A 15,334-nucleotide genomic window follows, 5' to 3' on the forward strand; every position below is an offset into this window, starting at 1 on the left:
CCTGCAGCCATGAAGAGCTGGAACACACTTTGTGTTTTAAATCCGAGGCTTTGTTCTGGAATACAACTGCTTTCTCACTTCCCAACCTCTCAGGCCCTCCTCTGGACCAGGCAGGGGTATTTGTGAGGAAAAGTAATTGGCCTGGGTGGAAAAGTGTTGGTGTAGCCAGGGCTTAGGGCAGCTGCTGCAGGAGCCCTTTTTGAAATTCTGGTATGGAGCCCGTGATATGGACAGTCTCTAGGAACAGAGATTCATCCCATGCTTTAATCTCCTCTGGGTCATTCCCATGAATGACATGAGGACAAGCTGAAACAAACATCTTCCAGAGAAGCTAGATATAATAGCTGCTTTCTGCAACTCAGTGCCCACTACCTTTTCTCCTTTTCCTCCTCCCCCAACATGCATGTACACACACAAGCACATGCACGTATGCACGCCCACTGGAATGTTTTGGGGGTGTGAAAAAGCTCATGGAAACATTTGTTCCTGTAGCTTTCAGATCTGTGAAATGACTGTATGTGTTTTTTTTCTTCTGTGTGGAAAGTCCTTTGTGCCTCCACCACAAACCAGGAAGAACCTTATCCTGCAACTTGCAGAAACCTCTGTAATGTTTTGGAAAGAAACACAGGCATGTATAGCATCAGCTGCGTGCTGCAGTGCAAAACCTTCCTGAAGCCTGCAGTGTAATTCTGATCTCTGTAAGTAATGAGTCACAAAGGAGCTATTTTAAACAGTTGAAGCTAAGCTGCCATCAGACAGATGCGACTTCAGGACTGTGTGACACGCAGCAATGAAATATGCTTTCACAGGTGGTCAAGAAAAGCAACTCAAATAGCTTCAGATTTTGATGGGAGACTCTTTGCGCTCTGTGAAATAGTCAACTTTCAGTTTGACAGCTCACATCCCCTTGAAGGGCCCAGTGCTTGAAAAGTAGCTTTCAGAAAACCAACCTAAAACTGGAAAACTAGATGGGGACACGCAGAGCAATATTCGTAAGGAGACAGTTTCTGAGATTAACTGCTCTAGGATTACCTACTGAATATATAATCCATACTGTGTGGTCTTTCCTACAGGTCATGTATGAGCATGTACGTGCCTCATGCTATATGTTGAAACTGTTGAAACCCAGCCACTTAAAAACAGAACCAAATTTCAGATATATACTTTTCTAAGTCAGAAATACAAAAATGAATTGCAAAGAAGTCAGAGCAACTGTGTAATATGTATTTTCTTACCTATAAAAGCATCACCCATCCATAGCTGTTGTTGACCGGCACCTAAGAAGCATGTAAAGGATGGACATAAACTACAACTTTGTTATTCAAGAGTCTGGTAAGCTTGGCAAATGATTTGCGCTGTCTTGGGTGTCTGGCCTTTTGGTAGCATCTTTATACAGCTTTGTCTGTATTTGAAAAATGGCCCCTTTTCAGTAGTTGCAGGAAAGTGAAACAGTGCCTGTGGCAACAGCATGTTCAAAGAGAAAGAAAAATGTGCAGGTCATTGCTTCCTGTAAAGGGGGAAACTCAGTAATGCTGCTTGTGGATGTATGTGCTACCATGTGATTCTGGACCAATAATGACCTAGGTCTTAACGGAGCTCTGGGCTTCTGACTCTTTAACCTTCTCCTTCTCTTCTCCTTCTCCAGTCTACTCAAATCTTTGGAATTTCTGTTTATCTAGCTTCACAAATCACATCACTCAGGCTTTTCTATGTAAACTAGTATCACTACCAAATTCAGAAACAGCCTACTATCCCTTTACAGACGCCAAACAGGAGAGAAAATGGAGGCTGTTCACACATTTTCACTCTGGTTTTCTTACCTCTGCTTGAGCAAATCTTCCACATCTTTGCACATCTTCCTTCCATCTAACAGCCGCTGTATGAGCACCTCGTACCCAGTGTGGAAGGTGAACTCCTTGCACTGAAGACAGAAAGATAAAGAGTTGAGCTGATCTGTGCACATAATTTGCAGGTTTACCAGATGCCTACTGTCAGTCATATGGAGCAAATTAACTATCTGGAAAATCCAAAAGACCTTTAGATTTGCTCAGAGCAATGGCAGCTGGGGAAGGGCTAAGGGCACAGGTATGGGTGAGGTTTCTCCAAAGCGAAAATCTGTAAAAGTTTTATTAAATCAAGTTTGGGTTTTAATACTGAAAAAGTGAAGTAGGTTGCAAATTTTGTGGAAAGCAGCACTAGCTGTACTTTTGGGGAAGTCACATTTAGCATTAGGTGGGGGATCTCTGCAGAGCAGAGATGTATAGTAGCTCTTAAGGACAACAGCTCCTCTTACATACATTTTCTAAAAAGAAAGGTCAGAGTCAACTTACTGCCACAGGACTCTCAGTAAGACAGTGACCCGCTGTCTAGATGTGAGTGGAGAAGTGAAGGAATCTTGCGCTCATACAAATATCAACACATGGGGTAGTGGTTGTGCCACCTGGTCAGTGGTGGGGTGTTTCAATGAGGGATTCATAGCACAGGGAGACAGTTTGCTGTCAGACAACACTTGGGTTCTGATGTGCTGTTATGTCTTCCTTTGGGATTGCTGTAACAACTCTTTTTATTGAATCAATCTGTCTCTGGCATAAATTCACCGTGGGAGGGGTTTTTTTTTTAAAAAAAGTAGAAGATGGGCATGTGGAGAGCTTAGGAATGTGGACGTTGGATCTGCAGGAAATTGAAAGTCTGTGTGTCTGAGAGGCTTGCAATGAGTGTTGCTTCCCTTGCTTTTGCATTCACTGCCCAATCTCCTGTGCAATACATGGGATTCACTTGTGCCTTTGGGTATTTTTGCAGCCTGTCCGGCTCCATGACCCCATGTGGCAAATGGAGCCAGCCAAGGCAGTCTGTGATTTTCAGCCAGCCACACTACAGGCGGGGTCATGGAGCTGAGTGGATTTTGCTGCCCCAAAACCAACCAGGGCTCTTATTTCCTACCAGGGCTCTGCATTCTGTGTGGCTCCAGGCCACGTTCCTCTGGTCTCGGACTGCGGATCCCTCCCCATCACACAAGTCCATGTGTCAGATTTATTCCTGTCCACATGATCCATCAGAGCACACCCCCTTGCATCTGAGACAGAAATATCTGAGTAATGAGAAGAAAAACAATTAGTCTTGCACTTCTTTCATCTTTTTCCCAACTTCCAGACCGCCCTGCAGCAATGGTAAATCAGAGTCACAACAGTGCTGCTGAGGAAATGCTGGGAGCCCACAAAGGGAAGGGAATAAAGTTGTGATGTGCTCTGAGTGTGGCACTAGGAGAGGATTTCTGTGTTCTACTCCTGGTCCTCCCACTGACTTACTACAGGATCAGGAGAAGACATTTTTACTTTGAGAGCCTCAGTTAACCAGTACATAGTGATAATGTTATTGAAAATATAGTGGTGAATGTTATCTGAGCTTTATGTTATAGCATTATGGTAAAATCATGGACTGTAACCATAAAGAGAATGAATATGTTCCTTCCCTCAAGCAGTTTATGTACAACACAAGTGCTTATATATGAACTGAATGCAGTTTATACATCTATCCACTGTCCCCTAAGCAGCTATCGTTTAATAAATGCGTTAGTTTATTGCTTTACACCATGACTGTTGAGAAGACAGCTGTTTAAGTTTTGGGACTCGGGAAGGATCTGCTGGCAAGCAATGGTTGGACACTTGAGCTTGCAGCTTTGCTTCCTTATTGCTGGGACTGGAGAGGAACAGGGCGAGCTCTGGGGGTGAATACCGGTGGCCGATGGCAGCCTCGGTGCTGCTCATCCAGCCCCTAGGGCTTCTGTGGGGATTTGCAGACCTGTGAGTGGGTCTTTTTGCTTCTTCAAGAGCTAGGATCAATTTCTGCAGACAACCTTTGTAAACCTACAGTTTGTAGTAACACTTCCGGTGCTACAGTTTCTTGACAGCAGTAATTCCTTCTTCCCTAACTCTTATCACCAGCAGTGGGGAGAAAGGAAAGACAGTAGGATAATGGTGCACAAGAGACAGAGACAAATGCCTCCACCAGCAAAGTGTCTGCACTACAGAGCCAGGCAAGATAATAATGTAGATAAAAGATATGGAGAGACTGCAATGGATCCACTGTTATCACTGGTGCAACCACAGGAAAATGATAGGATTACTTATGCTCATCTGATGCATATGCTCACCCATTAAGAAATAGCATCTCAAAACTAAAACACCAGTTTTCCTAATGTTTCCAAGGGCAAGTTACACACACACATCCGGGGGAGGGATCCTGCTGTGAAAGAAATGTAAAGAAACAAGATTTTGCTATTCATAGAGGAAAGTAGGAAAGGTCTTGATAATACCCCAGCAACAGACTTGTCACTTCCCCACTCTCCCTTTTTTTTGTGGACATCCCAATGGCAAAAGGCATTGCTGCTGTAAAAGAATTTCATAAATTGCCCCCTCTGCCTGACAGAAACCACTCTGGTCAGATGCTCCACAACCAACTCAGCCCAAAAATTTTGATTGCTTATTTCCAGATGCAACTAACTACATCCCATAGCTGTGTACACAACTTCCCTGTCCCAGAAATGCTGCCCAGAGGTAAGTGAAAATATCATATGGGTTTGTATCACCCCAGCAGTCAGGCTTACTGCCACAAGCAACAAATGGAGAGTGATAAGCACACTGTGAAGTTACTCTGCTGTTTCTGTTCAACATATCTCTTTGTTTAGTAAATGCTAAAACTCACTCAGTGTCTTCTCCCACCTCTTTTAAACTGGGACAGTTGCTATAATGAAAGGATGGCAAATTCTGTACATCTGAGAGAACCACCTGTTAAAATCCCTAAATGGAGAATGCAGCACCAACTTGTTATCAACCCAAAAACACACACACAAACACAACTGTGTGCCGAGGGGTCAGCTTGCTGACCAGCAACCCTTCTAGGGGCCTGATAAAAACTACCTAATGAACTTCATTCAGCCATTTGGACATCTTGCTCTAAGCCATAAAAATGCAAGGGCAAGAAGCAATGCCGTATTAAAAACTGTGTCAAGGTTCACCCTACCTTGGTGACCAAGAGAACGAATTTTGCAGCGCATCTAGCAGGATATTCTCACAGTCTGAGTTAAGGACCCTTTGTAAGCTATGCTGCCCTGGGTAGCACAGCGGTGGAGTCTTGTTGGAGCTCTGCAAACAGGCTTGCCTCCAGGACGTGCTCTGGCATTTTTACTGGCACTAATGCAAAGGGAACAGGTTACTGCTTCTCCCCACTGCTCACAACAGATTCTGTGCTTCATCTTTTTGCCTTCCTACTTCCTTGCTTCAATGAATTTAGAAATGCAAAAGCCAGATTTTGTTTATTATAACTATAGGAACATTTTAGCCCTTTAATGCATATAGAAAGATACCTGTTTAAATGTGAAATCTGTAATAGGTCTTGCACATTTCTAGATCACAGGCTTTCTACCAAGCAGGGTAGTAGTGTTCCCACCATTCATTATGTGTGCTTATGTGCACGTGTGTATGCCAAGTGCAGCCTGTACCTTACCCAGTTTTGCTTTCTGTCTGTTGCCTGCTAACATGAGTAAGACTTGAACTTGTTAAAAATAGAGCCACTGCAGCTGCACCTGAAGGAAAGCTGGAATCTCCTTTGATGGAGGCATCAGTTCCTGCCTGCTAGATTCATCTGGGTTTTTTCCCTGTGGTTGATGCTTGTAGAGGGATTTGGCTCCAGCTAAATGCCGGTCCATAAAGGACTTCCTACCATAGACACTCATTTAATCATTATTCATTTTAGGGGGATCCATCTCAAAATTTGCTTTATTGTCCTCAGTATGTGTTCCTGAAGAATGTGGAAGCCATGTTTCAGAACCACAGCATCTGAAATCTAAACCAGGGCTGCCTCAGCCTCCCAGGCAGCAGATCTGGCTGTGGTCTAGACAGCATGTGCCACTAGCACATCATGGGCTACAGCGAGGAGGGAGAGGAAACATAGCCAGGTGACAGCCCAGGTTTAGACAAGTTTAAGTTGCTGTGGTTGCTCACCCTGCAACCTTGCTTCTTAATTTCCAACCACAATGGAGCCATAAAACATTTAGGCCTAAGTTTACCTACACAAACATTTCCCTTTCATTTCAACAGCTCTTTTTCGTTCATATGTTGTACAACTGGTTTTCTCTCAACCTCTTCTTGAATCCAAACAAACCTCCTTTGCCCTTTCCTGAGATACTGGTTTTTCATTCCATTGATTCCTGTGTGTTCTTATAGCACCTGTTCAAGGCTGAATAAATCCATGATGGACAAGGATGATGCTCTACTACTCCAGTAAAAACTAGTTGATGCTTTGTACCATGGCATTAATGCCTTCTCTGTTTTCTTAGAAACACTTCTGGTACATCAGAGGATCATATTTGCCTTTTTCCACTATCAAATCACACCAGTGGCACCTAATTGAGCTACGATCTATTGATATACCTGCAATTTTCTCTTCTCCTGCAATTTTACTTAACAAGGTCCCAGAGTGCATTGGACCTTTTTGCTACTGATCTCACTCTCATTTTGCACCTTGAAACTTTAATTTTGTCTGCTTTCTGTTACCCCAGGCTTGAAGGTTATCAGATACTTCCTGTACAATATTTCATTCTACCTATTTGTTTCAGCAACAGCTATTTCCAGCCCGTTCTTAATGTCTTATGCCAGTATCTCCCATGAATATATTGAATAAAATTAATCCTGAGACCAGCTCTGAGATTCCCTCCTCCAGCTCAAGCATTTCCATTTCAGCACAAGCCACCAGCGTCTCCCCCAGAACAGTGTCTTTGCCCACTTTACAGTTGTTCTCCTGCTATGTCTGTTCAGTCCTGTTTTGTTTTTCTTCTCTAATTTCTTTGTCAAGACAATCAAGACAGCAAGATTGTTATCACATTAAACAACTATCTAGCCTTGATGAACTGTCTTGTCTTTATTCTATTTTCCATTTACCATTTTGTGTTATAATTAGCATTCACATTGAATGGTTTTGCAAAGGCTGTTAAAGTCACACTACTCAGCTAGTGCTTGGGCACCTCTCAGCTGGGACTTTGTGATGATTATAAGAACTAATAGTCAAAGAACTTTTTTTTTAAGAAGTTAGAAAAAATGTTTTAATTAGATAATAAATATATTCATTAAATGTGTAAAACATAATTTGTTTATAACAAAATCTAGGTAGGTGCTTGGAAGAGGGTGATGTGAATCACTGCTGGTAATTTGTGTCATTTCCAATGAAGTGATTCTGCTTAGTCAAAGCGTGTGTAGCTGTGAAAGAGGATTTATTCATTGTTATTCTAATAAAAAAGATTCGTTAATCTGCATTGTCCAACAGACCTATAATCACTAGTAACAAAGTGCTTGACAAAGGGATTTCAGCGTTGCAGGCAGATTTGTATTGTTCTGGGATTCTTCCATTAATACTTCACATGCGCATTGGTCTCTGCCCCCGAGCCCGGGGTTTTTCTTCTCATGGGGAAAATCACAGCTAATGGAGAGGCAGCATCTCCTCTCCTCTTCCCATTTACAAAAGTTGTTTCCCTCCAGTGCAATGAGCAACACTGTTCCTCCAGATATTAAAGGAATGTGAGAGTATATGACTGAAAAACGCAAATTTTATGCTCTAGTTTAACCAGAATAGCTTTTCCTAGAATACTTGAAAGGAGGCATGGAAGGCTGCAAGCAGTGGTGTTGACAGTAAGCACAATGGGATATGCTTTCTTCCTTCCATTTCTTTTTTTCTCTAAGGCTTAAAGATGCTGCTCCTCCACATTAGCACTTTTCTAAAGAGATAGGTGCCTTGGGACTGCGCCATCCCATCTGGTAGAAGTTTCTCCAGAGGCAATCATGCAGGTAAACATCGGGAGCTGATTGTGGGAGAGATTATTCACGGCTGGCTCTGAGCTTGTTGCTGCAGCCATGAGGGAGAGGCTCTGAGGATTTTGGTTTGGTGATGAAGGCTGCAAGCGGGAAGACTGATGGTGTCAGTTCCCTGCCCAGAGGGTAGAAATTTCAGTACAAAGATAGCTGGGGGGTGACACAGTTGTTTCTTACCCCCTGGTGGCACAAATCTGAGTAACCTTGTGCTAAGTCCCTGAGCCTTGTGCTGCTGGGTGCTCAGAGGGTACTGCAAGGCTTTTTGAAGAGCAAGCATTTATGTTTTGAAGTCACAAGGGTACTATTGCAATAATACCAGCAAGGAAAGACTAAAATGCTTTATTGGTTACTGAAGCGTGGTTTTGGTAAATAGCTATTACAATGGACTCAACTGAAGCAAAAATACCCAGGCTTGCGTGCAAAGCACCCGCTAAATTGTATGCCCTTGTATGTCCAGCTACTAATATTCAGAAAGTGATGTAAATTGATGAAGTCATTGCGGTTGTGCTGTAGGAACTGTGGGCTCTTCTGTTGTGGCTGGTTTCTTGGTGCATTTCTAGCATCATCCTGGGACCTGACTTGCCCACCCAGAACTCTTCTTAGAGGTAGTTTACGTACCCAATTCATACCTCTACCTGCTCCTGCAGGATAAGCTGGTTTGTCAGCAGCTCAGCATCTCCCCCAGGGAAGTGCTTTGCAGCTGAAGTCGTGTGTCCTGTTTGGTAAGTGCCACTGCAGCTCCACCTCAGCTTGCTGCGTTGCTCGGGGGGAGCAGCAGTTGTGGCTGTCAGCAAAAAAGGCCTTTCCCCAGTGCCTCCAGCCGCAAAGCCAGCTCCCTTGCTTTTTGCAAGGAACTAGGTCCTAGGTGGTACACACGGAGAGTAACCCCCAGCATACGGCACCGTAACAACACTACCCTGATGGGAGGAAGGGATGGAAAAGAATTAACTACGTAGCAGACGCTGGGTGCGTTGCTTGGTATGTTGCAGGATAGCGCTGAGCTACCCTGGCGATAAAGATAATATCAAAATCTGCACCTTAGCTGGTTTGCACATCTAAGGTGGGCCTGACTGCAAGCGGTAGTGGTGCGAGCACTGACAGTTACAGCATAGCTATCAGGTATTCTTTTAGCCTAATGATCATTCATTTAGGAATTATTTGAAATGTAGTCTCTGCAAATATTCAAAAAATATTAAAAAACAAAACAAAACACTTTCTCTTAAGTTTGAAAATATTTAGCTTTAAAAGTGCATTCCTTGTCTTTGTTCTTAATGGTATTTCCCCAAGGCTTTTATCAGATGTATTATTAAGACAGGTTTTGGACTGAAAATGATGAATGTTGCTAACTCACAGAAATAAACTGCTCATACAGATTTTCAAAAGAGAGAAAAAAAATTTGAAACCGAATCTGTTATGGGTATCTTTGGAATTTTTTTAAATCAATTTTTAAATCAATTTTTAAATCGATTTTTGCATCACAGCTTATCTTGTTTACTTAAGGTAAGCTCTTGACAATTTTAGTAGAACAAAAATTTGAGATTCATTTTTTCGGGTTCAAAAATGAAACAACTGTTGGTGTGAGGAGGAAGTTTAGAGAGAACAGGGGATAGTGAGTTTTGAATAAGCATCATTCTGCCAATATCTTTTCCAACTGTCAGAAAGAAATCCTTTCTATCCACAGCTGCATCACACATGATATCTCAGTTGTGGACTGAAAGTAAGCTGTTCTGAGTTACATCAATGAATTATATCACTGCATCATACCACTGTGTACTGTCACTGCTTAAAAAGAGTGTTTCTAGATCTTGATCTCTTGATCTGCTTGTCAAGTGCTCTGTCAAGGGCTGAGTATTTACTGTAGGTGAGCAGCAAACAGATTTAATAGCCAACAGTCAAACATGATTTATAATCCCAAAGTACATTTGACTGGGCTGGATATTTTCTGTCATGTCATGGTCTTTCACTGTGAACACTGTGAATCACTTGCTTTGTGTTTTTGGGTTTTTGGGTTTTTTTACCCTGGGATACTTTAAAATTTCCTAGTATTTCCAGGAATATATTAACATGATACCAAGTGGTTTTGGAAGTTTACTGCTCTTTCTCTGTGCCACTCAAGCTATCCTGAAATAAATGTGAAATAAAATGGGATAGCAGTAAGCACCACTAGTTTGTGTATCTGATGTCCAAGTGACTGTTTAAATCCCTGCTCCAGCTCAGCTGTGATACTGAGGAGGGGTGCCTGGGCCTTCTGTGGCCCTGATGCAGTAAGAAGCAGTTAGATATTGCTTCCCGTCACATGAGATGCTGTCCTGGTTCTGCTTTACACCAGCAAGACATGAAATAACCTTTTTTTCAAAACAAAAAAACAGATTCTCAGACTGACCCTCTGCTGCCTTGTCCTGGAAATGTGTTAGCAGCTGAAAACCCAGCTCTGCAACCTAATTAAGAGGTGAGAACATAAAAATGGGGGAAGGTCGTCAGTGTCCAGAACAGAGCGGCATTGCAGCAGAAGCCTCTAACCGAAACAGTCTCCTCTGACTAATGCTTGGTGTGATACAAGTCCTTTTCTACAAATTTTCATGTGATAACAAACTGGTTAGTGAGTTTAAAAGCATATGTCCATGCTGCATACTGCTGTACTGTGTAAGAGCTCCTTTTTCTTACTGGCTAGAACTATTTGGGATGGACGGGAATGTGGTGGTTCTCATGCTTTCCAAGATCAAACTGACTACAGAACTTATATGAACTTAAAAAAAGCAATACTTTTTTTTAAAAAAATATGTGGGTTTTTTCACATAAGCAGAAAAAAACATGGAAGAGTAGGTGGGCTGGAGCTGGCTGTATAAATTTTCTGACATTTCTTGTAAATTCATTCTTTGCACATTAGAAACAAAAATGTTTGCGAAGGATATAGGTGACTTTGGGGAATTTTTGTGATGATTTCAGGAGTTGACTTGGTCATTTTCAACATGAGGCTTAGTTTGCAGTTTCACTGCAGTCTTTGTTACCTAAATCTGCAATGCAATACTTTTCATGGGGAGCAAACAGCATTTATTGCCAAACATAGCATAGATGTGAACCGTGAATGCGGCCTTCAAAGATCAGAAGGAAAAAAACCATTGCATTTGTAGCATTCCAATTGCTGAGCTGCTAGATTGCTGTCTCGGGCTTCCCTATGTAATGAGGTAGGCTAGAGAACTTCAAATGAAAGCAGATTCTCATCAGACTCCAATTCTGCTAGGATATTCAGAAATAAATTGAAATTGGTATTTCACAGAGTTCATGGTAGCATTGCAAAATTGGTGATACTGAGCAAGCCAGTAGCTTCCCAGTGTCTTTTGCTCTCTATGACATTGCAGGTTTTCTCCAAGAAGAAAATAGTTGTTTTAGAGTTCTGCTGACAAGAGGAATTTGCTCTTCAGCTTCCTGAGCCCTCACCCTTCTCAGTGGCGTCCTGGACTGCTCATGTATTATGTATTAGGCATTCTTATAGTCATGGCATGTTGTTTGGCTTTCTTCACATTTTAATCACCCCATGATTTGCATAGCTACAAAGTGATGGCTGCACAAAAGCCTTCTCAATTTTTGCAGGTGGTTTGTTGGCTGGCAGACAAATGGCGCACAGGGAACAGAGTTGGAAAGTCTCAATTCCAGTCTAATAAAAGGACTCTGCTTGTGCTTGTTACCTCCATTTTAGCTTCCCTTCTTAATGATTTAATTAAATAATTTTCTGAGAATGCACAATGTTTCCTAGGGAAGAAAAACTGTAGCTTAATTTCTGGTCTCTTTGTAAAGAGTGCAAGTGTTCTATTATTCTATAGCAGTGTTTTTACATCTCATAAAATGATTAATCACAAAATCAGTTCTCCAAGCTTTAGCCAGGGGTCTAGAGAACGCAACAGTGATTTATGAACTCTAAGCTTCTTTCAAACATTACATGGAAGGAGATTTGCCTTTTGGAAGGAAAAAAATAGAGCTTCAGGTACACACGGTATCACCTCCTTTCAACTGCCCATCTGCTCATGTCTCATAATGCCTCAATTCAGGAAGATTCCTCAAAGGGCACGAGCGAAGTCAGGTAATGGAAACCTTGTGCCGTCCTTTCTCACAAGAGCACCTTCTTTGTACTGAGTAGAAGAGTGTCTCTTAATTTTGAGATGTTGTCATTTATGGTTTTATTCCAAGTGTCTTGTATTGTGAAGCAGCCAGGGAAAAAAAATGCGCCCTCTCTTGAATTACACATATTCTACCAGGTTGAGATCATGCTTTTATTTGCCCATTTCTGCTAGTTTTCACTGACTTCAGCCTTGACCTGAAGTTCTTGCTGGTGGGGGTCTCAGGATGTTTCTGACCACCTTCAGGACATGGCATGCTCCTACTGTGCAGCAGTTCAGACCCCTGATGCTTCTGTGCTAGGAAAAGGAGAAAGGGGCCAGCAGCCCGATGTGCATCACAAGAAAAAGTGTGACTAAAAGCTAGGAATCCATTCAGGAAATTTGGATATAACAAACTTCTGGAACACCTTTGTGATGGCGATAGTGAGAAATGGGAACAGGAGGAAGAAAAATCCCTTACTAATTTTAAATCAGAGCTTGATGTGGCTGTATGACACAGGTTTGAGGTGACAGCATCCCTTTATATTTTCTTCACGTGGTGACTTTAGACAACAGCTAAATCCACAAAGGTGGCTTCTGCCTGGGAGCCAACAGAGAGGCCTGATATGAGCATTTGCACCTGCCTTTCATAAGGCACAGCATAGTTTTGCCATGGTGCCTTCCAGAGTCTGATAGATAAATGTGTCAATGATGAAATCAGATGTTGCTTCAGTCACTTATTGAATAATATTAGCTACACAAGAGAAACTGGAAGTAAAATAAGGAGAAATAGAATCTTAAAAGTAGAGGATACTTCTGTTTTGTACAAAATAATGGTCAGAGTTTATTTCTGTTTCTATTCCTCTTTAGTTCATCCGCTTCCAGATCTCTTCCCTTTTACTAGGGAGTTCCTCTCCTCCTGCAAGCACTGTGGGGTAGGTCCCAGACTGCTGTGAGTGAGGCAACATGAAACAACCCTGACTTGCTCAGGCACAGAGACAATTATTCAGAAGGTCATACAGAGCCACTAGTACCAGACCTGCTTAGCTGGTACATTAATTCATTAAAAAAAACCTATGTGTCTTTCTCCTCCCTGTCTTAGAAAACTTAGAATTGTTTCCTGTCAGTCCTGAAAAAGGCACTAAATACAACATACTGCTGTAGCCACACCGTCTGCTTCCCCCATAAGAAGGGCCAGACGTTTTGTTAGTGGTCTCTTCTGGCACGTAGGGAAGGGTAAAGCTGCAGACAGTCTTCCCAGAGTCTTGCTGTACAAGCAGAATGAATTAAAGATTTAATTTGTGTCTTAGTGAGGATTATTCCGATAGCTAAATATTAGCATTTCCAGTTTACAAGAGATCTTCACCACCTAAATAATAATTTTCAACATATCCTGTTACTCAATATGATGCAACATACTCTTACACTCTGTTAGTATGGTGTATCACAAAGTCCTGGGGAATTGTGCAACCCAACAGAATGAAATCAACTTTAGGCTTTTTGAAATTCTTAAAAGAGAAGGGGTTTAATTTAAGTAAAGTCAAGCAGTTTGTCCGGGTGGAACAACTGTGCCAGTATCACATTACCTTCTGGGAGGCATTTCTCTGTGTTTGCTCCTACTTGCATAAATGTCTCTCCTCCCTTATACAAAAATAATTAAAAATTGATTAATTCTGGGTTTCTTAGGAATTCCTGAATCAATGAGGTATTTAGCTGGAAGTACCCCCTTTTTGCTGCAAGCTCCTCGGGTATAGGAAATGGGCAAGATCTACATAAGTGGGTGCACACTAAGGGATTGCACCAGCATAGCTACTTTTGAACCCTCTGAGCTGTTAAAACTGTTTCTTCAGCCCAACTGTCATGCACAAGGTGTCCGTTCACTCAGAACTGCCTTGTCTTTTAACCAACCAAAGCAAAATTCTTGTTCCACTTGCAAAGAGCCTCAGCATTACCTGCCTTAGGAGTGTTTTATGTTTTCGTGAGCTTCTCTTGTATGAAATGAATGACTACCACTTCTAGAGCAGGGTGGGAAACAGTTTTCTTGCCCTGCAAATTTATATAAGGTTTTAAAAGTCCACATTTCACCTCTTGACAACAACAGCAACAGAGAACAACACAAAAAGACATTCACATTGATATAAAGAAGAAACTTGCTCTGAATCGGGCAGATCCGATTGAGTCATCCCACTGCCTAAGCTGGTACACTATTCACCATCTGCTGTTTATATAGGGAAGAGGAATTTCATTTTAATCTCTCCTTTCTCTAGCTGTTTTACTTGTGGATGAATCTACTGGAGTGGAGGGAAGGCATGCCTGGACTCCAGGCTGCAGGTAGGGTAGACTGTGGGCAATGAAAGCTCCAGTTCCTGTTCCAAACTACATCTCCCCCGTGCAGAGCTCTCAGCACCCCAGAGAGCTGTTTCTTCGGAGTTTAGCCTCCTCTTCCCCTCTTTGGATAGAAATTTCACCTTAAACCTCCATCTCCAGAAGAAGCCTTCATCAGATGTGAACTTTTTCATTAAAACCCAGCTTTATCTTCCAAAACAGCTCCCCTACTTCCAGTAAAACTGTGTTTTCCCACAAAAAAGGTTTTGTCAAGAATACCAACCAAATGTGTGGCCAGAGTCTTTCAATGGCAGGTGCCTCCTTTCCTTCTGGTGCTCCTGAGGATTTCCATCCTGCTGAGCAGCAGCCCCCAGGGCTATTCATCAGTCCTGAATTGTTAATAACCCTTCAGTAATTACAGCACCTATTGCAAATGGCATGAAGCTGTGAGACTCAGACCTCTGTTGTTGACCATCTATTTTCTTTTTTCCTTTGCCCCTACCCTTTTTTTTTTTCTTTTCTTTCCTTTTAGGAATTAATTAGGCCAGGACAAATTGAGAGCAGCACCAAATAGCATCTTGGTTTGAAAAGTTGTTACTTTAAAGAAAAAAAAAGGTTTTGTTTATTTATTTATTTGCTCTGAGTAGAACAACAGAAGCTGGTATCTCTAAGCTAGCCTGAGCTGGTCAATTTTCCCTTAATTCTGAAGACTAAGAGTAAATAACTGTTGCTTTTCATTTCAAGCAAAAATGAAGTTTCACCAAGAGTGCTTTACCAAGAACTGTGGAACTGTTCAATTCCTCAGTCTTGTTCAGTGACGTTTTTCCATCACTTTGAAGAAGAACTAAATTCCGTTTATAGTAAGGGAGCAATTTTCTGGGGAACTGAAAAGCTGTTGGGATCTAGATACATATTTTCAACTTTTTTTTTTCTTAACCTTGACACCCTGAGCAATGCTAAATGATCCCCGTGCAGAGCCGTGCCCCCAGCCCTCACCTCGTCCCAGCCTCAAATCCCCAATTTCTTATGGAACACCAGTGAGCTTTGTATATTATT

At 42.0% G+C, this 15,334-nt stretch overlaps 1 protein-coding gene across 1 annotated transcript in view; it reads right to left on the bottom strand.

Moving 5' to 3' along the window:
- The window catches only part of PSTPIP1 (proline-serine-threonine phosphatase interacting protein 1), a 57,379-nt gene that overhangs the window by 35,245 nt on the left and 6,800 nt on the right, over positions 1-15,334 (bottom strand). Inside the window, exon 2 of the mRNA XM_074837602.1 lies at positions 1,821-1,921. Coding sequence (XP_074693703.1) covers positions 1,821-1,921 — 101 coding nt within the window. The remainder of the gene's footprint in view (positions 1-1,820; positions 1,922-15,334) is intronic.

This window comes from Strix aluco, chromosome 12 (assembly GCF_031877795.1).
Source record: "Strix aluco isolate bStrAlu1 chromosome 12, bStrAlu1.hap1, whole genome shotgun sequence".
Lineage (NCBI taxonomy): Eukaryota > Metazoa > Chordata > Aves > Strigiformes > Strigidae > Strix > Strix aluco.